The 24,640-nt window shown below is 37.3% G+C and overlaps 1 protein-coding gene across 1 annotated transcript in view; it reads left to right on the plus strand.

Moving 5' to 3' along the window:
* The window catches only part of LOC150099691 (anoctamin-8-like), a 416,071-nt gene that overhangs the window by 132,725 nt on the left and 258,706 nt on the right, over positions 1-24,640 (plus strand). The window contains exon 5 of the mRNA XM_090403618.1: positions 1,893-2,023. Coding sequence (XP_090259744.1) covers positions 1,893-2,023 — 131 coding nt within the window. The remainder of the gene's footprint in view (positions 1-1,892; positions 2,024-24,640) is intronic.

The raw sequence follows: 24,640 nt of genomic DNA on the forward strand, positions 1-24,640 counted from the left end.
TTGCTGAAATTGTAAGAACATCCCAATTGATTATGGCAATAATGAGGAGGATATTGACATGCAGAAGCAAAGAGGTTATGATTCCTGTGTGTAAGGCTTTGAACAGGCCACATATGGACTACTATGCATGGATTTGGTCACATGGTTTTCAGGGAGATGAGGATGTAGAAAAGGTTTTACTAAGTTAGTGTATGGAATGTCAGATACAAGGAGAGATTGAGGGAATGTAACTTACAGAGCCTTGTGAATAGAAGAAGAGGGGATATGATTGAGACGTATAAGTTAGTGAGGGGTTGTTACCAGATTAATGTAGAGAAGATATTTCATAGAAAAGAGGGAGGCAAGGGGACAGAGTTGATCACATGGAATCAACTTGGTAAATGTTGACAATGCTTTTTCCTATTGTCATATCCAGTAGCAAAGTCGTTTTTTTTTTTTTTTTAAATAACATCTTCATCCTTGTTGGATTGAATCAGTATTTGATACATATGCTCTAAGTATTTTCATGTATATTCTTTTATTTGTACTTCATATTTTTCCAGTGCCAGAAAATTTTAAGCATATTTCTTGTCTCCTTTATCTTCCTTCTGTTAAGGTCAGGTCATACTATACTGAAGTGTTGTGTACACTTATTATTATTATCAACAGAACTCCATGGAGTCAAGAGACTCATCATGGGAGGTCCTACTCTCACATGCATAGCTCATCATACCTTAACTTAAATGCATTCACTGTCCCTGCACTCAGCACATTCTCACTCAGTGCATTCCAATCACCCACCACTCTCCATGCAAAAAATCTACTCCTCACATCCACCTTATACAGCTTACATGTAGCCTCTTTTTCTTCCCCTGTCTCCAGATATTCTATGAAAAATATCATCCACATTAATCTGGTAATTATCCCTTACCAATGTATGTCTCGATCATGTCTCACCTCTTCCTTCTATCCACTAGGCTCTACAATTTCCATTCTTTCAATCTGTCCTCATATTCCAGAAACCAGAGACCAACTTTCATACCAACTTAGTCAATCATCTCTGAATCCTCTCCAATATCTCATCATCCTTTTGAAAACATGGTGACCAAATCTGTGCACAGTAATCCATATGTGGTCAGATGAAAACCTTGTACAATGGAATCAAAACATCCTTACTTCTACATGTCAGTGTTCTCCGCTTCATTCCCATAATTTGCTGTGTTGTCCTCACAATTTTAGCAAAATATTCATGAAATTTTAAGTCCCTATCCACTATCATACTCAGAATTTTCATCTCCTTCACCTCCTCTAAAATATCCCCACCAATCTTATACTTTGCATCCCATCTTTGCTTCCAGGATTTTAAAACCTTACACTTTGCAACATTAAACTGACATCCTCACACACATACTTGTCCATTCAGACAATCTGTTAGGGTCCTCTTGCAAAGCTGTATCTGCTCTACTTCTCATTATGCTCCCCAACTTTGCATCATCTGCAAACAACTGTATATCACCATTTAAAGCTCTTCCCAATGTCTTTTACATGCTAATTAAACAGCAGTGGCTCCAAAACAGACTCCCGGGCATGCTGCTAGTGACTTTCCTCTTCTGGGATATCACTCCCCTATACACAACCTGCTGATACCTATCAGACAGCTGATACCAATCTCCAATCAAGCACACTAACATCTGTTCCAATTTAACTACTAGTTTTAGTTAAGTGTGAAGCAACCTAGAAAGCTTTAGTAAACTACCATGCCCAGACTTTATGTATCTTTGCTACACAGAGTCTGGGCATGGTAGTTTTTCTAATTTTGAAATTTTCTGGACAAGTCAGAAAATTTCATAAATGCATTGATGGTTAATTTTTAATTTTAGATATTAATAATTTTCTTTTTTTTAATCTCTTAGATAAAATATGTGACTACTTTGGAGTCAAGATTGCTATTTATTTTGCTTGGCTTGGCCACTACACTCAGGCATTAACAGTTCCAGCATTTTTTGGCTTTTTTTTGTGGGTGAACTATTATGGCACAGATCAGGTAAGTTTTTTGTTTTTTGTCGAATATTTTTAATTGCATATAACAAATACAAATAGGTTATATCTAAAGAAACTTACACCACACAGTGTGTGTTAATTTCATTCTTTATATATGATGATCATCATAAGTGATGACGACAGTCATTTTAGATTATCATCTATATAAATTTAGATTGCAGAGGAATGCAACATGGTGAATGACTTATTAAAAAAGAGAGTGGGTGAAATCACATAGCTTTTGAATAGTTTCTAAATAAATATGTCTGTTCTTGTACTAATTTTCTAATTTTGTATCAAACTTTTTTGTTTTTCTTATTTTTGTTTGGGCAGAGTGATGGTGGATATTAGAGTGTGTTTCAGATTAATTTTTTATCTTTAGAATTTCAGATACTTTCTTTTGGAATAGTTAGGGGAATGCTATTTTAATTTCATTCATCTTTTATATGATTTTTATATAAGTTTTGAATTTGAAATCAGTCATAATTTTTAGTAGACTTATTCCAAAATGCAGTCAAATTTCACTACAGTTGGTGTGCACTATAGTAAACATCACTGTAAATGATGTGCTACAAACTATGGCTAAGACCTGGCCTGAATCCCATAGAACCAAGTGGAAAAACTTCCAACAACCACCTATAAGGAGTTTAAAATAAAGGAAAGTGCAGATAATAGTTGAATAGGTAAGCAAATATCAAAAATGATGACAAAGGCTAAATTGGAGGGGGGGGGGGGAACCTTAATGATATAGCAGAGCATGAAAGAAACGTGACCACAACAGAAAGATATTTAATTAACTGTAATAATTATACAAATGTTTCAGTTTGTTTCTTAAACCATCTTCAGTGTAACAATCATCCCAGAAGATCCTGTGGAAAGTATTAGTAATTGTATGTTTATATTTCATTGCATAAGCAAATATCAAAAAAGGTAAGCAAATATCAAAATTGATGACAAAGGCTAAATTGGAGGGGGGGGGGGAACCTTAATGATATAGCAGAGCATGAAAGAAACGTGACCACAACAGAAAGATATTTAATTAACTGTAATAATTATACAAATGTTTCAGTTTGTTTCTTAAACCATCTTCAGTGTAACAATCATCCCAGAAGATCCTGTGGAAAGTATTAGTAATTGTATGTTTATATTTCATTGCATAAGCTACTGTGGAGATAGGACATTCTAGAAAAATTTATACGGTATTTAACCACAAACAAAGATGCCGAACAGAAACTATTTTTTCTTTCAACAAGTTTCATGAAATGCTTTGTTTTACTTCATCAGGAAATAACATGAATAAACTAAAATACTAGAAAGCAAGTAAAAAACAGTTAACATCTCTAGTGAAAATATTTGAACTCGCTTAAACGAAAGCATGCATTTGCTATTATGCTGTTTGCTGGTTCGTGGGTTGTTGTATACTACTGGTAGATATGAGTAGATACGAGTGTATCATGAAGATTACTGAAGACCAAATTTGATGTAAAAACATCCTTCGCTTTTGTTACACTGCAGAGGATGCTTCATTATTTTAGCTGATTCTTTGAATGCTCTTGAGTAAAAATAGTAATATATCTGGAGCATTTTAGTTTATTGCTATTCTGCTTGATGTTTTCTTTCTGTTTTATATGCTGCTAGCCATAATGTGCATTCTTTCATTCTCAATGTCCTTGAAGTGTTTCAGTTAGTGTATCTCTCCAGATCTGTCTACCTGTCCTATGTAGTGTAGAAATTGCAACTGATCTTGTAGACACCTGGTTTTTGAAGTGGCAGATTTGTAGGTTTAGGAGGTTTAGAGTTATTAGACATTTTGTTGATTGGGTAGAAGGCACCCTTCAAGTTTTGTTCGCTAAGCAATCTTGCTGTTTTATTTGTTACTGATTGTATATTATGATAAGATGATGATAATGGATGAAAATTGATGAAAAGCCACTTTTGTGTTGTACTTGCAGAGCAACACAGCCACTTTGTCTGTGACATTCTTGATGTAAGGCAACATGATTCCATTCTTGAAATCTTGTTTAAGTAAGGGAGTTGCAGGAGATGTATTAAGAATTTTTCTGATCATCTTGGATTCAAAACCATTAAGTATGAGGTTCTGTCTGAGGATATTCCATTGTTATTATTATTATGTGATACCTTCAGGGAGTCCAAAGACTCATTGAGGGAGGGCACCTACTCTTCAACTTTCTCTCTCCTCCACTTAATCCACTATCTACAATGAACCGCAACCACACCAATGCAATCTATCTCCCCCCCCCCCACCACCACCACCAGTATTTTCACAGACAGTCACAAACACCCATGCCCACGGCAGAATTTGAACCCACAGCCTTTTGGTTGGAGAGCGAATATGCTTAACCACTTGGCCAACCAGACCGGCAGGATATTATGTTATGGCCAATTGTAGATGGGAGAGATTCTCCAACTTCAAACTTAGCAAAATATCTGTCAAGCCTGATATCACCAGTGGTGAGCTATAATGGACTCGCGCGAGCCCTTTGTTAAATTTTTCTCAAATTTTTGAACCCTTTGTTCTTCTTATTTACTTTTTTATTTTTTCAAAAAAAAAAACATAATTTTTTTAAATATATTAAGATTTTTAAAATTTTTTAAAAATATATTTAAATGACAAACTCATACGGTAGCCTAACAAAAATTAGTCTATTTGGCAGTGTATAGATTATTTGGAATTATTATTTCAACTCCTCTATAACGAATGTGCCCAAGTTTGAAAATAAAATATGCGCATGAGCTATCTTTACCCTTCTCCCTTCTGGTAGCCATTCGTATGGTAAAATTTTTATACTTCAAGTGATAATCAATGTACCGTTGATTATCACTTGAAGTATAAAAAGAAAAGAGAAATATAACATATTTCACTATTATTGTGTTTAGATAATATTTATTTATTATTTATAGATTGTTTGTCATAAAAACTTCTATCGCAAACAAAAAAAATTTATTTTGTTTATAAAAAATGCAGACTATTGCATATGTGTGATTATATAATATTTTATTCTTATTATATTTTGATAGTTAAAAAATGTTTTTCTTATGTAAGATAAATTAACACAGATGATTGTGTGCAAATATTTCATGTTTAGATCATGAAATATTTGTTTCAAAATGATAACCTTTACAGGTTGATTGTCCCCTCATACTTTTGGATTCGCATTTGTACACAAGCTGTATTAATAAAAGTTTGTGTGTGAAATACGGCTTTTTTGTGCTCAACGATGCGAACCCTTTGTTAAAATTTCTATAGCTCACCACTGGATATCACCAAACATAGGAAAAACAGAATCATTTGTAAAACGTAATTTACATTTTATTGAAAAAGTAAAGGATATAAATACAGAACCTTAAGACATCTTAGCAAGTTTAGATGTAGTCAGTCTCTTCACCAATGTACCCAGAAATGACACAGTGGATCTACTTGTAAATTTTTTCTCACCGGACACTGTAGGACTTTTCAAACACTGCATGGAAAACACTTTTTCATATTTCAAGACAAATATTGGGAACAAAAAGGACTTTCCATGGCTTCCACCTTTCTCCAGCCTTAGCCACCTTTATGGAAAATTTTGAAACTAATGCATTAAAAATCTATCAGAAGAAACCAAAAATTTGGTTACGAAACATCAATGATATTATTATTATTCAAGCCTCCATGGAGTCAAAAGACTCATCGTGGGAGGCTCATCAGGCAAAAGACTTCCTGAACATAAAGTCTGTCAAGACTCATCGAGGGGAGGTGCCCCCCCCCCCTAAGAAACACAAAGTCTATCATACTACTCCTTAAACTCATTGACCGTTCTGGCTCTCACCACTCCATCAGGCAATGCATTCCACGGTTCAACCACCCTCCATGCAAAGAAACCACTCCTCACCCTCTTGCTCACAGTTTCCTTTCGTAACTTCCAGGGATGGCCTCTTGTCATCACTCCTTCCCGCTGTTCAACCAAGTGAAAGAACTCCCCAGTATCAACCCTGTAACCACCTCTCAACAGTTTAAAAGTCTCAATCATATCACCTCTCCTTCTAGCCACCAAACTCTGCAGTCCACATTCCCTTAGCCGAGCCTCATAACCAAAATTGTACAGTCCTGAAACCATCTTTGTCATCCGTCTCTGTACCCTTTCCACTGTTAATTTATTCCCTTCAAATCCTGGGGACCAAATCTGAGGACAATAGTCTAAGTGTGGTCTGATCAGAAACTTATACAATGGAATGATAACACTTTTATCTCTGCAGGTTAGTGTCCTTCTCATAATTGCAGCAATCCTCTGTGTTACCTTCACCACCTTTGCAATATGTCCTCTAAATTTCAGGTTTCTATCAATCATCAACCCCAGATTTCTTGTCTCCCCTACTTCCTCCAGTATAACGCCTCCCATAGAGTATGCAGCATCCCATCAATGTTTCCCAAACTTCAAGACCTTACATTTTGCTGCATTAAACTGACACCTCCCATTCATTTGCCCATCTATCTAGCTTATTCAAATCCTCTTGCAGGGCTACCACATCTGCACTATTAATAATAATCCTTCCCAGCTTCGCATCATCCACAAACAACCGAATATTCCCTTGCAATCCACGGACAGTGTCATTGATATAAAGGTTAAACAATATAGGTCCTAGTACTGAGCCCTGTGGGACCCCACTTGTAACCCTCTGCCTCCTTGAAACTGCTCCACCATACACAACTTTCTGATCCTATCAGACAGCCAATCCTGAATCCAGTTGACCAATTTGACATCCAGACCCATGTGATGCAACTTAAATATCAGCTTATCATGTGGCACCCTGTCAAATGCCTTTGCTAAATCCAAGAAAATGGCAGATATGCCTTTCCCTCATCTACTGCTCTTGTAACTTTATTATAAAAGGCTAGCATATTACCAAAACAAGAGTGTCCCCTCACAAATCCATGCTGACTCTCACAGATAACATTACCCTCATCTGTCCAATGCTGTATTCGGTCCCTCACTACTTTCTCCAAGACCTTAACAACTACTGTTAACACACAGACTGGCCTATAATTAGACACTTCCAGTCTGTTACCACCCTTATGCAATGGCACTATCTTACCTTCCTTCCATTCCCTGGGCATCTTTCCCGCAGCCAGACTTTCATTGAAAAGCCAGGTTAAAGGCACTATCAGTTCCCTAGCACATTCTCTCAAAACTCGTGGTGAAATACCATCCAGTCCCAAAGCTTTACTAACATCCAGAGTACTCAGTACCTGAAGCACACTCTCCTCCTGTACCTCTAAACCTCGAACCTGCCCTATCCCTCTAGCATTAAAACTGACTCCTCTAGGATGAAATACTCCAATAAAGTGTTCATTGAACAATTCCACTATTTCCTCTGCATCAGTCTGCATCAGTGCATATTTTCATTATTTGGTTGGGAATGGTGAATGAGCTGATTGCTTTCAGAGATTATCTGAACAACTTGCATTCCAATATAAAATTTGATCTTGAACTAGAACAATACACAAAATTTCCATTCCTTGATATCATTGTTGAAGTAAAAGTTGAGGAAAAAAAGGTTATCCTTTTCTGTTTACAGAAAACCTACTAAATGGGAAGAGTTTTAAATGCCACTTCACACCACCATCCATTGCAAAAGATAAGCATAATTAAAACTTTACAAGATAGGGCATACAATATATCAAGCACATCAATTAAAAGGAATGAATAACTGCACTACCTCAGACAGAATTTTTTTGATCCTTAATGGCTTTAAACCCGAGACGATCAGAAAAATTCTTAATACATCTCCTGCAAATCCATTACTTAAACAAGATCAGGGGCAAATGCTGGTCTTGGAATTCATGCTTGCTCTTGTTATCATTCAGGGAGTGTGAGGTGTGATTGAAGTATGATTAGCAGAACATAAATTCATAAATACATAAATTCTATATATATAGTTTAAATGTAATTTAAACTATATATATATAGAAATTTATGTTCATTTATTTTACAAATGATATTCTATCTTTTTCAATTTAGCTACTTGAATACAAATTCTACCCTACTGTTCTTCTTTATGAACTGGTCAATAACATCGTCATAAAAAGTTGGTTGTAACTTAATTTTTCCAAGCAACACGCGCACTTGTAAACACTGGCTAGAGCTACTGAAACCTGTTTATGACTGTTTATGAGCTGTGTTTAAGACGACGTGAAGGGAGCGGAAATGGCTATGCACACTCATGAAATCACAGTGCTGTAGTGAGGACCTGGAAACTCTGACAACCGAGCAAGCTAAGGTAGCTTTGACTAGACGAGCAAGCATTGGCCTTTGATACACAACGCAAAGCTCAATTATTGCCGTGCAAGCTTAAGACGTCTTCTGTCTATAAAAATAAAAGCCTAAATGGAATGCATTATAAATGCATGCATTTATTAACAAATAAATATTACTTCTTTTTCAAATAATGCGCTTGCGCAGCAAGCATAGCAAACATGGAGAATTCGTCCCTGAACAAGATTTCAAGAATTCAGTCACGTTTTCTTACATCAAGAATGTCACAGACAAAGTGGCTGCGTTGCTCCACAAGTACAATGTAAAAGTGGCTTTTAAAAAAAAGTATCAAGATTCCTGCATCTACCAAAACCTCCACATCACCCCATAAAAAAACACCAGGCATCTATGAGATTCATTGCTCTTGTGGCATTTGCTGTGTAGGCCAAACAGGAAGGTCGTGAGAGATCTGCATGTCTGAACACGTAAAAGAAGAAAGCATAAATCAGGCCTGGCATTCTGCACAACTACTACTGGCCATCAAGTTCTTTGGCAACAAACAAAAATGTCATATATTGAAAGTAACTGTTTCACAAGAAAATTTCAAGAATCCTTACAAATGCTTAGGATCCCTACACAATGCAATAAAAGTCAAGGCTTAATTTTACATCAAGTATGGTCTGCTTTCAACTGCCACAGACCTAGGATATAACGTGTGATAACACAGAACGTGATAGCAACAACTTGCAATGTTCCAACACACACATAGTAACAAATCTGCCATTTGTATTCTGGTTTATCAGTTATTATATGTTATGTTATATGTTGATTGGGAAGGGAAAGGTCTGAAGATATAGGCTCAAAAATGCCAAACAGCAATTGATGAACAGCAACAAACAGATGGTTGCAGTCAAACTACAACCAGTAAGATATGTGGATCATCCAAAGCTTCCAAAATGGGAAAGCTGCAGGTGAGGATGGAGTTATAGCTGTACTTCTAAAGACAGATGGAGAAATAATCTACAAACTCTTAGCAAAACTATTTACTTTGTGCCTGAAAAAAAAATGATATATACCAACAACATGGAAGAAAGCTACCCTAATTCTGATACATAAAAAGGTGAGATAGAAGACTTGACGAACTTCCTACCTATCATTGGTTTACAAAGTGTTTACAAAAGTCCTTGCTCATAGGTTTTGTGCAACTCTAGACCTAGCACAACCAGAAAAACTGGCAGGTTTTGAAGGGGCTTTAGTACAATGGACCATATTCAAGTTGTACAGCAGATTATTGAATGGTGTCATGAATATCAATTATCACTATGTCTTGGTTTTATTGACTATGAGAAAGCCTTTGATTCACTTAAAACTTGTGCAATACTTAAAGCATTACAAAACCAACAAGTGGAGGAGCCAGACATCGGAACCATCAAATCAGCATTCACCAATGCCACAGCAGCAGCAATTCATTTCAATGGAAACATCTCTACTATGGGAATACAGAGAGGTATAAGACAGGGTAACACAATATCTCCAAAATTATTCACAGTGTGCCTAGAAGAAATATTCAAACTTCTTGATTGGGAAGGGAAAGGTCTGAAGATATATGGAAGATATTTAAGCCATTTATGCTTTGCAGGTGACATGGTTATCTTTACTTCAACTGTGCATGAATTACAGACTCGTATCCATGAACTCCAAATTGCTAGCAAAACAGCCTGCCTAAAGATAAACCTAAAGAAGATCCAAGTTATATTCAATAACTATGTCCAACCAGAAATAATAAAAATCAATAATGAGGAAATTAAACAAGTAGATCATTACATATACTTAGGACAACATTACATATACTTATGTCTGAAGAGAAAAGTTTTTAACCAATGTATTCTTCCTATACTGACATATGGCTGTGAAACATGGACACTGAATGCAAAGGAAATTCAAAAATTAAGAACAACACAATTTATTAAGGAAAGAAATATGCTTGGTATCACAAGATTGGATCACAAAAGGAATATATGGATGAGAAATCAAACCAAAGTGTCTGACATCATAGGAAGAGTGAAACATCTGAAGTGGCAATGGGCTGGGCATATTGCTCGAAGACAAGATCAACGATGGACAAAAGAAGTACTGGATTGGATTCCATGAGAGGAAAAACGACCATGATGTCAACCCAAATCACAGTGGATTGAAGATATCATCAGATTTGCAGGAGTGATGTAGAAAATGAGAGCCATGGACAGACAGTTTTGGAGTAATCTTGGAAAGGCCTTCATCCAATAGTGGATCGACAATGGCTGATAATGATGATGATATGTTATGTTATGTTAGTATATGTTACAGTTGGGAAGTTATCAAAAACATCTAATATGTGTAATTAATTGTTAATAGGCTTTTGTTGCGTAAAACTTTTAGGTACGAGTACTGAGTGAAAGTCAGTACAAAAAATTATCAAAAGACAGAAAGCTGAACTGGAAATGCATCTTATGCAAATTTAGGGAGCAACCAAGCTCACAGTGGTCAAGTTTTTGCATTCAATATTCAAAAGCCAACTACCATTATTCCTGAAGAGAAAAATTTTTAACCAATGTATTCTTCTTATACTGACATATGGCTATGAAATATGGACATTGAATGCAAAGGAAATTCAAAAATTAAGAACAACACAATTTAGTATGGAAAGAAATATGCTTGGTATCACAAGATTGATTTCTTATCCATGTATTCCTTTTGTGATTGGATCACAAAAGGAATACATGGATAAGAAATCAAACCAAAGTGTCTGACATCATAGAGGATGTCACAGAAAAGAGGGTGCTCGTGAGTCAAGTGTGGCAGACGTGTGTAAGAAGAGCTCCAGATTGAGATAAGTATTCTTGGAATAATTAAGTATATATGAGTGTTTGTTTGAGTAAGAGCTGCTGTAAAAGTTGTGCACTACCATTATTATTAGTGTGGGGGATTTTGTTTTGCATAAACTTAATTACGAATTTGTTGTTATTATTAGACTTTAGAGTGGAACCTGCAGATTAAACATGGCGGCGGCTTTGTCATTCCATGACTTTAACTTAGACTTCAGTCATTTCGTTAAGTGTAAGGTGTGTTATATGTATTCTTTCGATTACATAAATGATTTGTGGATGTTTAGGGCGGATGGAAGGAGGGTGTGTGCGAAGTGTGACCTGAATGAGGAATTGATGAATGCAAATATGAAATTGATGACAGAAAGTGTTAGTAGCAGAATGTCGCGGGGAAAATGAGTGCACATTCGAAAGAGAGGGATGGTGTGAAAGAGAGGCAAAACAATGTTAAAAAATCGGAAAAAAAGAAAACGAGTGATTTAAAAACCATAACGAATGTTAATAAGGACGAAAGCAAGGCGAGAGTGGCGGAAGGAAACAAAATTGAGAGAACGAATGAAACTGGAAATGGCGTGTTGCAGGAATCGAAAGAATGAATGATAGCAAAAGTCGGACGCATGTTGGACTGAAAGTACGGAAGCACAGAAGGATGAATGAGAGTGAAAGTGAGAAGAGGGTGTCGAGAGTTAGAAAATTAGAAAGAATGAATGACAGAGAGAATGTGATGCAAGATTTAGAACTTGAATTGGATTGGATTAGGAAAGAAATGAAATGGATGCGGAATGAAATTAAGAAAATTCGGGTAAAAACTATTAAAATTAATCATGATGGCACGAAAGATGAGCGAGTGGCATTATATGGCGACTCCATTATTAAAGGTGTGCTGGATGATAGGATGCACAAGGTATGTTTTCCAGGCAGTAAAATGAGTAGAGTGATTGAAGCATTGGATATGAGGCAGGAGCGATGGTTTTAATCGGCACGAATGATTTGACAGAGAACAAAGAGCAAGTCAGAATGGATGTCAGGAGGCTGCTTAGAAGGAGAAAAGAGAATGGTTTGACAGGAAGGGTAGTCAGCATGTTGCCTAGGTATGACAGTGGTGAGATGAGGCGGAGAGCAAGGATTATGACTGATATGCTAGCTGAAATGTGTGAGATGAGAGTACAGTTTGTTAATGTGTGGAATGAGTTTGAAGGAAGAAGTGAACTGTATGGGAGCGATCAACTGCATTTGAGTGGTTATGATGTGAGTCACTTGGAGAGACTGCTGCTGGAAGGTAGAGGAGTGAGTAAAGTGAGAGAGAATGAATCAGATCAAGCGGGAAGTAATGTGGAAGAGCAGGAGAGTAAGACAGGAGAGATTGAAGAGGTGGTTATGAATGAGGAAGTGAGTGGTATGAGTATAGAAAATGAGAGAATAGGTGTGTAAGAGGAGCAGGGAAACAGGGAGGCTCAGGGTGGATAGGGATACACAGCGTGAGAAAGGTGGATGCTTCGAGAGGAAGTGAGAGCATGTGTAGACAGGAAAGAAATGGTATGATCTGGGATCAAGAGGAAACAGTTGGAATTGAAAAGGGTTTTAAAATGAATATGCAGAAAGGGAAATGGCCCCAGTCCAGCATGGAGAGATCACATCGAGTGAGTGGTATCAGTGGAACTAGCTGTAGATCCAGAAACGAGCTGTTGTGTTTGTATACAAGTGCTAGAAGTATAAGAAACAAGGCAGATAAAATGGTTGCATTAATTGCGTCTGTTCACCCAAAGATTGTCGGAATAAGTGAGACATGGTTAGATGAGGACGACATCCTGACAGGAATAGAGATGGAAAGGTATGATGTGTTTCATGAGGATAGAAGGGGTAAAAAGGGAGGGGGAGTGCTATTGATGATAGAGAAAGAGTTATGTCCATACAAGGTAGAGATGCAAGAGGGAAATAGGGCCAGTGGTTTTGAGGCAGTATGGTGTGAGATAGAGGTGAATAGAATCAAATACTTGGTGGGATGTTGTTATAGACCTGGTAATGTGGATGGTGGTGATAGTGAAATGTATAGTCAAATAAGCCAAGCAAATAAGAAAAGGGTGATCATTATGGGTGATTTTAATTATGGCCATATAGACTGGAATGATGAGATAGCAACTGGAAGAAAAGAAAATGAGTTTCTTGAGTTTTTGATAACTACCTCAGACAGTATGTAACAGAGGGCACGCGAGGATTGAGGGTCTTGGATTTGGTCATCTCATCAGAGGATGTAATTATAAATGAGGTGTCAAATCATCCACCAATTGGTGAGAGTGACCATGAGGTGATTATCTGGGTGGTTGCCAGCAGTGTGAGGACCTCTGTGAGAAAAGGGTATATGTGGAACTACAAGGGGGGGGGGGTGATTATGAAGAGCTCAGGAGACAGCTTGCAGGTGTAGCATGGAATGAGAAGTTAGCTGGATAGGAGATCAATGCAGCTTGGGGAATTTTCAAAAACTATCTAGTAGATGCAATGTCTAAGTGTATTCCAATGGTGAGAAGGTTAAATAAGGTAGGTGTGAGATGGATGAATAAAGAGATTAAGCATGCGATACAGAGAAGGAGGGCATTGTGGAGGCAGCATAAGAGAAGTGGAAATAACCAATTCCATGAGGTCTGCAAAGACCAGGCAAGGAGGGTGACTTGGTTGGTGAGGGTAGCTAAAGAGAGGTATGAATAGCAGTTAGCTAGTGAAGCCAAAAAGAATCCTTAGGAGTTCTTTCGATATGTAACCAGCAAAAGAAAGAATGATTATGGAAGGATGACACTGATAGAAGAAACTGGTATAAAGACAGCTCTTGCAGAATGTGTGGTGGAGATACTTAATGAGCAATTCATAAAAGTCTTTCAAACTTGTGAATGTGACTTCGTGGTTTGAGAAACATCTCTCCTCCCCATCATCTACTGATGATGGGGAGGAGAGATTGACTGACTGTAAGTGAGCAAGAGGTGTATGGGGAGTTGAGTAAACTAGATGTTAATAAGGCTGTGGGACTTGATAATATATCACCACGCATTCTGAAGGAATGTGCCAGGGAGTTGACACGTGTCTTGACATATTTTTTTAATACGAGTCTTGCTCTCGGTCAAGTTCCTAAGGAGTGGAAGGAGGGCAAGATTGTGCCACTTCATAAAGGAGGTGATCGAACTCAAGCATCAAACTGTACGCCTATCTGTGTGTCAGTTGTTGTGGTTAAGTTGTTGGAGAAGCTTGTGAGAACTAGGATCCAGAGTTGGGTTGACAACAATGGTATTATCTTTCATGGACAGCATGAATTTGCTAAAGGGAGGTCATGTTTTAGTAATTGACTTACTTATTACAATAAAGTGACTGCTTCGTTGGACAGAGGAGAAGAATACACAGTAATATACTTTACAAGGGCTTTAGATAGAGTACCTCGTGATAAATTGATAGTCAAACTAGAGCAGGTGGAGTTGGATATTAGATTAGTGCATTGGACTGTTGACTACTATCTGATAGGTATCAACAAGTTGTGTATGGGGGTGCGATATCCAGGAAAAGGAAAGTCACTAGTGGAGTGCCTCAGGGGTCTGTTTTGGGGCCATTCCTGTTTAAGTTGTATATTAATGATATAGGTGAAGATTTGGATGGAGATATTCAGTTGTTTGCAGATGATGCAAAGTTGGGACAAACCATGAAGATGTTGTGGCCTTACAAGAAGACATGAATAAATTGTGTGATTGGGCACAGAAATGGGGATGTGAGTTCAATGTTGCAAAATGTAAGGGTTTAAAATTTGGAAAACAAAGGTGGGATGCAGAATTTATGCTTGGTGAGGACATATTGTTGGAGGTGGAAGAAATAAGAGATCTGGGGGTGATAGTGGATAAGGATCTGAAATTTAGGGGACACAAAGCCAAAATTGTGAAGACAACACAAAAGCTTCTGGGAATGATGTGCGGATGACACTGACATGTAGAAACGGGGAGATTCTTGTTCTGTTGTATAAGGCTTTGATTAGGCCACACATGGACTATTGTGCCCAGATTTGGTCACCTGGTTTTCAGAAGGATGAAGAGATGTTGGAAAGGGTCCAAAGGCGATTGAGTAATGTAGTTTCTGACCTCTGAAATGTCAAGTATTAGGAAAGATTGAGAAGATGTAATTTGAAAAGTCTGGTGGACAGGAGGAAGAGGGGGAGATATGATACAGACCTACAAGTGTTTAAGGGGTTGTTATAGGATCAATGCTGGAGAAGTTCTACAGAAAATAGTGGGAGATCAGGGGAGAACCAGAGGTCATCCCTGGAAACTGTATAAAGAGGGTGTGAGTAGGGGAGTGAGGGGCAGGTTTTTTGCATGCAGAGTTGTAAATGATTGGAATGCCTTGCCTGATAGTGTGGTGTCTGCAAGGAGTTTGAATGTGTTCAAGGCACGGTATGATGAGCTGCATGTGTGATAAAAGGACCTCCCAGATGAGTCTTTGACTCCATAAGGTCTTGGGGTAATAATAATAATAAAGGCTTTTGTCCCAAAGTGGTATGCATTCCGGTGCTATCCAACGCCTGCAGGCAAATGAGTCACTCAGCCCCGACTCCAGTGCTGTTACATCCATTGCTAATTTAACGAGTGTGATCTGTGACTTAAAGAGGGAGCTAAGTGAAGCAAAAGCTTCTGCTGAATATACATCTGCCAAAATTGACAAGTTTCTATACCTGATAGTTGTGCTAACAGAGGAAATCAAAAAACTTAAATCTCAAATTACAGAACTGGAAAATTCAAATTTCCAGTTATGGCACGATCTTAAAGTAATTCATCAAACTGTTGATGATCTCAGTCAACAAGCCATAAACAGAAATTTTGAAAAGAGCTCCATGAAATCATATATGAAATAATAAAAAAGATTTCACAAAAAATTCAAGTGGATTTTAATGAGAATGACATCAAAGCAGCCCACAGACTCCATAATGCACAATAAACCAAGCCAAAACATATTATTGCAAAATTGAGGTTTAAGGAGATGAGAGATAGATGGCTAGAAGGACACAAGCACATAAAATACAAATAAGTAATAATTTCAAAGATGGCAAAATATGCTTGAATAAACATTTGACTGTGAACATGAAGCATTTGCTGTATGCAGCAAAAACTACAAAACAGGATAAATACTATAAGTATTTCTGGACCAAGGATGGTAAACTCTTCATGAGAAAAGATGACACTTCACATATATGGAGGATAAAGTGTGAAGAAGACTTCCAAAAACTTTAAAAATAACGAAAGAATCCATCCCTGATTACTTTACGATGGATAATGAGAACATGGATATTAGTATAGCTGCTTTTGATAATTGTATAATTTGCAATGATAATTTGAATTAGGAAGCTTTTTATATTTCAATAATGAACCTACTCTAAAAATATTGCATTTAAACAAATTTTAATGCTAACAGAAATATGAATAAAGGAGCATGAAGCTAGCCTATACTATTTAGAAGGGTTTAAAAAATACTATCATTGTAGGGATTATAACAGATCTGGGGGATTACTGCTCTTTTCTCGAAAACATTTAACTATTAAACACATTAGCAGTGCAAAAATGGAAACAACCAAGAATGTTAACATTTACTTAAAGAACTACAATTACTACATAATGGCTATTTATAGATCTCACTCTTTTGCACCTTATGACTTTACACAAGAACTCGACACCATTCTACATGAAATTGATTATGATAATGTTATAATAATTGGTGACATAAATATTGATCTGCTAAGCGACAGCTGTTATTCTCTTGATTTTATGGATTTATCAGCCATGTATGGCTTTGAGCAACATGGAAATGTCCTGACAAGGGATTTCAGTGGTTGTGCTTCGTGTTTGGATCATGTGTTTGTAAGAACACAAAGTCCGACTAAAATCAAGACAGCAATGTTAAAACAGCCAATCATAGATCACTTTCCAATAGCCATAAGAATCCATCTACAGACACAAAAGATATCAGCGTCCAGTATCTCCAGTATCCTAGAATAAACTACAGTGTACTAAAACATAAATTTAGTACTATATCCTAGGAACAACAATCTGAAACCAATGTCGACAATGCTTATTGCAAATTCATTAACATATTAGATACAAATACAACACGCTACTATCATACTCCAAGGAAACAGGCACAAACTAGTGAAACCATGGATAACGCTTCAGACATTATAGGAAAACCAAGTAAGCCATAAATTGAAAGAAGGAAAAAATGAGTATTACATTTTGAATTTTTGAAATATGAAGGTAGTACCAAAAAAAAAAGGAAATTTGTAAACAATATACTGGGCAAATATATCCGAGAACCAACAATTCCAAGACTTAGGGTAATGAGGACAGCAATTATATAGATTTAAACAGTGAAAGAACGTTAGCAGAAAGATTTAATAATTATTTTTGTTGGAACGTCCTTCTTGGCTCTGTGGTTCTCCATCTTGTTGTAATGTTGTTCTTAATAAAATCAATTAATTGCTGATTAATTACTAATCAAAATGTAGGGAAATTTATATTTATACTGCGCCACCCTATATTTAGATTAGTCTATGTAAAATAGTAGAATCAATTTTCAATTAACTTAGCAGTCTCCTTATTCATACAGGCCGAATTTAATAATTTTTCACTTAGGGCTCCGGCAAGGTTCGAACTTTTTATGAATGGTGCAATGAAAAAGAATCAGGCACACACAATATTGAAATCAACAAAACAAATAATTTAATACAAGATTATATGACAAATACATAAATTTAACTCCGAAAATAAGATAATACAATTAACTTAGTTCTTCAGGTCAAAACATTCATATTAAATTAGACTTCAAATCTTCTGATACAAAATTCACAGTTCTCTCAATCACAAAGATTGTTCATGCTGATCAATACTACAGAATTTCTTGCTAAATAAATTTGCTGGTATCACTCAGTTACACTCTATATTTAATACAAGCACTTATAATATTATTAATCGCGGCAGTTATTGCTTCAAGGGGAATCATTTTCAACTTCTAACTTCAGCTAAATTCAGTGAAACGCCACAGTAAATGTCAGGATATTCGAGATGGAACTATCACTTAAACCTTCACACTGAGTTAAAATAAAATAGGACTTCTTACCAAGATTAATCCTTGCACATCAGATTCAATGTGAGCACATTTCAAACTATATTCACTTGTTACTTCGATGGAACGCTATTCAAAAGAATTCTTCAAGGAGATAACTGAATTATTATTTATCGTGCTACACAATTCTTGACGGGCTTACTATAAGACAGAATAATTATTCCATATTTACTACTGTATAACAAATTGACTTTGTACAGTCCTTCTTTAAAGCAATATAGGAATAAGTAGTAATTCTAAAACTCAGTGGATTTATTCTGAATCTTCTATTAATCTTCCGGTCTTTTAGTTATCTCATTACGACACTAAATTCCTATTACTGCCACTGCTGACTTTACTCTCAGCTCGTCTCCTTACACTTCTGAATGCTACTCCCTTGAATTTCCTGCCCTTCAGTCTTCTTGTTTACTTTTACCTCTCGCTTATATGGCTTCCTTCTTCCCACCTAAAACTTGTTCACGCCGTCCAACTCATTAATTTCTCTTCTCCCAATTATCGAAGCTCACACCCTACGCTCGTGCGTTCTATTTTATTTCTATCTCCATAGCAACGATCAACACAGAACGTAAACATAAGCATTAACGTTACATAAGGTTATACCTTTACACTGAGTAATGAAAAATAATAATAAAAATATTATAGTTACTTAATTTTCTCTTTCATTTCATTTACAAATAATAATAATAAAATATATGTTGCAGTTTATATAAGGCACATAAAATTTACATACATAGAATTCCTCATAATATTATTGAAGGAATAAAGTAATAAGATAAATGATATTTACTACAGAGTCCTTTCAATAGTATAATATACATTAAAATTATATAATTAAATAATAGCTGATAAAATTCAAGGATAATACATGAATAATAAATCTTAAGCAAGGGACTAACAAACAATATTTAAACAAGCCTTGCTTAGTATATGGTAGATTATGTTAAATGTGAATGAAGAATAAAAACATACAAAACAATTTCATTCACAGTTTAACACTTAGTAACTACCAATGGAACAACTTGTAAATAGTTCTAATTCTCCATCCATAAATTGCTTAAAAGAAATGAGAGTTCGATGTACTTGTTTCCTACTTGTGAGAATGAAATCAAAAATATTATAATGAACCTTAAAAATTCTTCTGCTGTGGGCCACAATAGTATTAATGTCAGCATTGTGCAGGAGTGCCAGGAATATCTGATAACTCCTTTGATGACTATCGTCAATCTATCACTGATGACTAGTGTGTTTCCAACACAAATTAAGAAAGCTGTGATAATACCAGTATATAAAAAAGATACAAAAATGATCTAAAAACTACAGGCCAATCTCCCTACTCCCGATTTTCTCCAAAATATTAGAGAAATTAGTAAACAATAGATTAGTAACTTTTTTTAGAAAAAAACACTTCTTTTCTAAGAACCAGTATGGGTTTAGACTGAAACTAAATGCTGAGCATGCACTGCTGAACTTCACAAACTTGATTTATTCATCACAAGGCCAACACATACTAAGTTTAGCAGTCTTTCTAGACCTTCAGGAAGCTTTTGACACAGTATCATATGATATTTTATTAAAAAAAAACTGGAGAATATAGGAATTAGAGGCTGTGCACATGACTGATTTAAGAGTTATTTAACATCTAGATTCTTCTTCTTCTTCTGCAGCTTCTCCCACTTAAGTGGGGTCACTGTGGATGATGAGTTTCCTCCACATCCTCCTGTCTTGGGCTGTCACCACATCCAAGTTCTTCATCCTCAAGTCCTCTTTTACCAGCTCCCTCCATCTCTTCTTTGGCCGCCCACGCTTCCTCCTTCCTTGCATATCCTTCTGCATGACCTTTCTTTCCACATATTCGTCCTCCCTCCTCATCATATGACCAAACCATCTCAACCTTGCCTCCTGTATCTTTGCTCCTAAGTTCGTAACTTTCACTGTTCCCCTCACATAGTCATTCTCAGACGATCCTTTCTGGTCACACTGCACATCCACCTAAACAGTCTCATCTCTGCTACTTCCATCCTGCTGATGTTATTTTTCCTCAGGACCATAGTTTCTATAGCATACGTCATAGCTGGCCTCACTGCTGTGCTATAGCTTTTGCCTTTCAGATTGATTGGCATCCTCTTATCGCATAACACTCCAGCCATCTCCCTCCAGTTCCTCCAACCCGCTTGTATCCTGCATCCCACTTCCTTCTCAGCTCCTCCATCTTCTTCCACCCTTGAACCTAAGTATCTAAAGTCCCTCACCTTCCTGAGGACATTTCTTTCCAGCTCCAGATCTGTCTCTTGGCTGCCGCCCACTGTGCAACACATATACTTTGTCTTACTTCTGCTCAGTCTCATACCTCTCTCTTCCAGTACTTTTCCGCATCTTTCCAGTTTAATTCCCGCTTCTTCTCTTGAATACATATTTCTCCGTAACCTTCTTCTTCCTCAGACACCTCCAGACTTCTTGCCATGGCACTCTATTGTATGCTTTCTCCAGATCAATAAATGCCAGATGTAGCTCCTGTTTTTTCTCTTGAAACTTTTCCATCATCTGCTGTAACTCAAAGATAGCATCTGTTGATGATCTACCAGGCATGAAGCCAAATTGTTCCTTTGCAATCTCCACCTCCTTCCTTAATCTTCCATCAAGAACCCTTTCTAGGATTTTCATTGTGTGGGACATCAACTTTATTCCTCTGTAATTTTTACAGTCTTGTGCATCCCCTTTACCCTTATAGATGGGGAAAAGAGTACTCGCCCTCCATTCCTCGGGTATATTTTCCTGTTGGCAAACTTTCATAAACAGGCCCCACAGCAGGTCAATTCCCTCTTCCCCCAGTGCCTTCCATGCCTCCACTGGAATCCTGTCGGGGCCCACCGATTTTCCATTCCTCATCCTCTTCATGGCCTCCGTCACTTCCACTCTACTGATGTTCTGCACCATTCCCTCAGAAGGCTGCCCATCTTCTCTGCGAGTCCTTGCATTTTCCTCATTCAAAAGTCCCTCAAAGTATATTATTCATCTGTTTCTTATGTACACATCCCTCCATAATACTCTTCCTTCAGCGTCTTTGATCTGCCTCACATGTAAGATATCCTTTGCTGCTTTATTTCTACATTTCCTAATTTTCTAATTGATCATACAGATCTTGATATGCCATGGCCTTCGCCTGTGCCACAACTCTCTTAGCTTCTTGCTTTCGCTCTCTGTACACCTTTCGGTCCTCTTCCACTCTTGACTCATCCCACTTCTGCTTTGTCTTCCTCTTAGCTGTCACTGCCACTTGTACATTATTATTCCACCACCAATCCTCCTTCTGCTTTCTAATCTTTCCAGATGTCTCACCAAGCACCTCGATTGCACAGCTCAGGATTACTTTTGATTTATGTTTCCACCAATCTTGTACACTTTCCAGTTTATCCAAAATCCTCTCTAACACCCCCCTCCCTAAAACTATTCCTTACACTCTCTTCTTTTAAGCAAAACCACTTAATTGTCTTCATCCCATGGCTTCCAGAGGTTCTTATCTTCGATCTTATTTTAAAGTCTGCACACAGCTGTTGGTGTTGCTGTGCCACTCGATCTGTTGGAATTGCTTTACAATTTGTCACAACCTTAAGATGTTTTCTTCTAGTCAAAATGTAGTCAATTTGTGAACTGTTGTTACCATTCCTAAATGTTATCAAATGTTCTTCCCTCTTGTAGAAAAACGAGTTCACAATTGCCAGATCAAATGCTACTGCAAAGTCCACGATCCTCTCTCCTTCCTGGTTCATCATTCCCACTCCGTGACCACTATGCATCCTTTCACAGTCTCTATTCTGTCTCCCTACGTGTCCGCTCAAGTCTCCTCTGACAATCACCATCTTCTTTTCTTCTCCCTCATTTCTTCATCTAATACGTTCCAGAACTCATCTTTCTCCTCTGCTGTACATGCAACTTACGGGGCATATACACATAATACGACCACCCGCTCTTCTCCAAGACCCAATTTCATTCGCATGATCCTGTCGTTCCTTCTACCCACTTCCAGTACTTCGCCCTTCATTCTGCCACACACCACAATTCCTACACCATTTCTTCCCTCGTTATTCACTCCAGAGTAGAACAATTTATATCCATCTCCCAGTTCCTTTGCTGTTCCTCCCTTCCACTTTGTCTCCTGCACACATAAAATGTCCAACATTCAGTGTTCCCACTCGCAACATCCTCTCCACCTGCTGGGCTCGCTTCTTTAACTGCACCTGCCCTTGATGCGGTAGCCCTCGTCCACTTCTCGCAGCTGTAGGGCGATGTGGCTGCACGTCGCTTAAGGGGTATGCCCTAGCCCTTATATCATTTTCTCTTTGACTCATATTATAGCTAGAGCTGGCAGTGAAGTTTTACGACCGGATGCCCTTCCTGACATCAACCCTCGCCATTTATCTGGGTTTGGGACCGGCACCTATTGAGGCTGGCTTGCCTCCTTCGGTGGCTGCATAAGATGAAATGACTTAGGAAGATAGAAAAGATTCACCCCTAGTCCTCGAATACTCAGCATCAGGAGGAAGGAGCAAGGAGAGGAGAAAGAAGCAAAGAAAGAAGGGGAGGGACCAGTCTACAGAATAATATAACAGATGTATATTACATGAAGTAAGGCATGGTACCTCGGGTTTGCCATGCCTGTACTCACTAAAGTGAGTCCCTGAGGTCCTTTGACATCTAGATTAAGCAGTAAAATTCAACAAAAGTATAGCAATTTCATTCAGGTAAAATGTGGTGTCCCCCAAGGTTCTGTGCTTGGGCCAGTATTATTATAATTTACATCAATGACTTCTGTGACCTACAGTTATCAAGTAAAGTAGATGCCTTTGCAGATGTATATTCACTGCAAATTCTATAAATGAAATGCAAAATATAGTCAACACAGATTTGCAAATAGTGGCAAATTGGTTTCATGTGAACAAACTCACTCTCAATTAGAGAAAAACAAAATTTATAATTTTGAAAGTCAAAAATGTACCTAATATAGTTCGCTCGCCGTTTGTAGGTCTCTCCTTGGCATTTAGCCAAGAATAGTCGATTCATGCTGAAGGGGAGAAAGAAATGTAGGATGTACGAATTGGTCACCAGCATGCGAGATCACGTGCTTTCTTGTCTGTCGCTGTACTAGTATGTTATTCGCTTGATTAACTTGTTATTAGCTTGATTTTTGTTGTCGCTTTTTTGCTTTTTTATTTTTTTATTATTAATTTGTATGATGGATCCAGTACAGTCAACAAGTTCTGTTGTTAAACGTTTCAGTAGCTCTTGCAAAAGAATATTGAATAATGTGCTGACAAACTGCGAAAAAGAATTCAGAAGGCTGTCTCCTTGTTCCCCTTTCTCAAGTCATAAAATGTGCAATTGCAGGCGTATCGGGGTCGACTGTTAAAAGAATTTGTAGGGAATCAAAAGGTGAAGGTAAGCCAAAATTTAAATCTCCTAAAAAAAGCGCCAGAGAAAGAAAACCATCAAAACCGTAGATTTGAATGATTTTGATGTAGACGTTATAAGAAGAACTATTCACGAATTTTACGTGATCGAGAAAAGAGTGCTAACTGTTCCAAAATTGATTCCTGTGCTTAAAGAAAAAATTAATTTTCCTTGGAAAAGAGAAACTTTAAGGAAAATACTTCATGAAGTCGGATTTTGTTTTAAATAGTCCCAGAATAAAGGAAACTTATCATGGAGCGAAGTGACATTGTTTTATCTAGAATGCAATATTTGAGAGCAATAAGACATTTCAGGGAGGAGAAAAGACCGATTGTGTATCTAGATGAAATGTGGATTGATAGTAATTTAACTTATGGAAAATGTTTGGCAGTGTAAAGAAGAATGTGGAGTGCTACAAACTGGAAATGCCTCGCGACGCATAATAATTTTGTGTGCGGGTGGAGAAATGGGTATTTTACCGAATTCAAACTTACTATACAAAGTCAATTCAACTACTCGAGATTTACATGGGCAAATGAATTCTACGATCTTCGAAAAGTGGGCAGAAGAAAATCTGATTCCAAACCTCCCTAAAAATACTGTTGTTATAATTGATAACGCTTCATATCTCTCTATTTGATTAAACAAAGTTCCAAACTGGTCTAATAGGAAGCAAGTTCTTATGCATTTGCTGTCTGCAAATAACATTTCTCATTCCCCAGATATGCAAAAAATTGAATTGCTTAATTTGGTCAAAAGAAACTTGCCCACAACTAAACTTAAATTCGACACGATGCTCAAAGAGCATGGATTTCTAGCTTTGAGGCTACCACCATATCATTGCGATATTAATGCTATTTAGTATGTTTGGGCAGAAGTGAAAAGTTTCATTCACCGTCGCAACGTAACTGAGGATAT

The sequence above is a fragment of the Typopeltis vanoorti genome, chromosome 14 (assembly GCF_054136105.1).
Source record: "Typopeltis vanoorti isolate ZY-2024b chromosome 14, IOZ_Tvanoo_1.0, whole genome shotgun sequence".
Classification (NCBI taxonomy): Eukaryota; Metazoa; Arthropoda; class Arachnida; order Uropygi; family Thelyphonidae; genus Typopeltis; species Typopeltis vanoorti.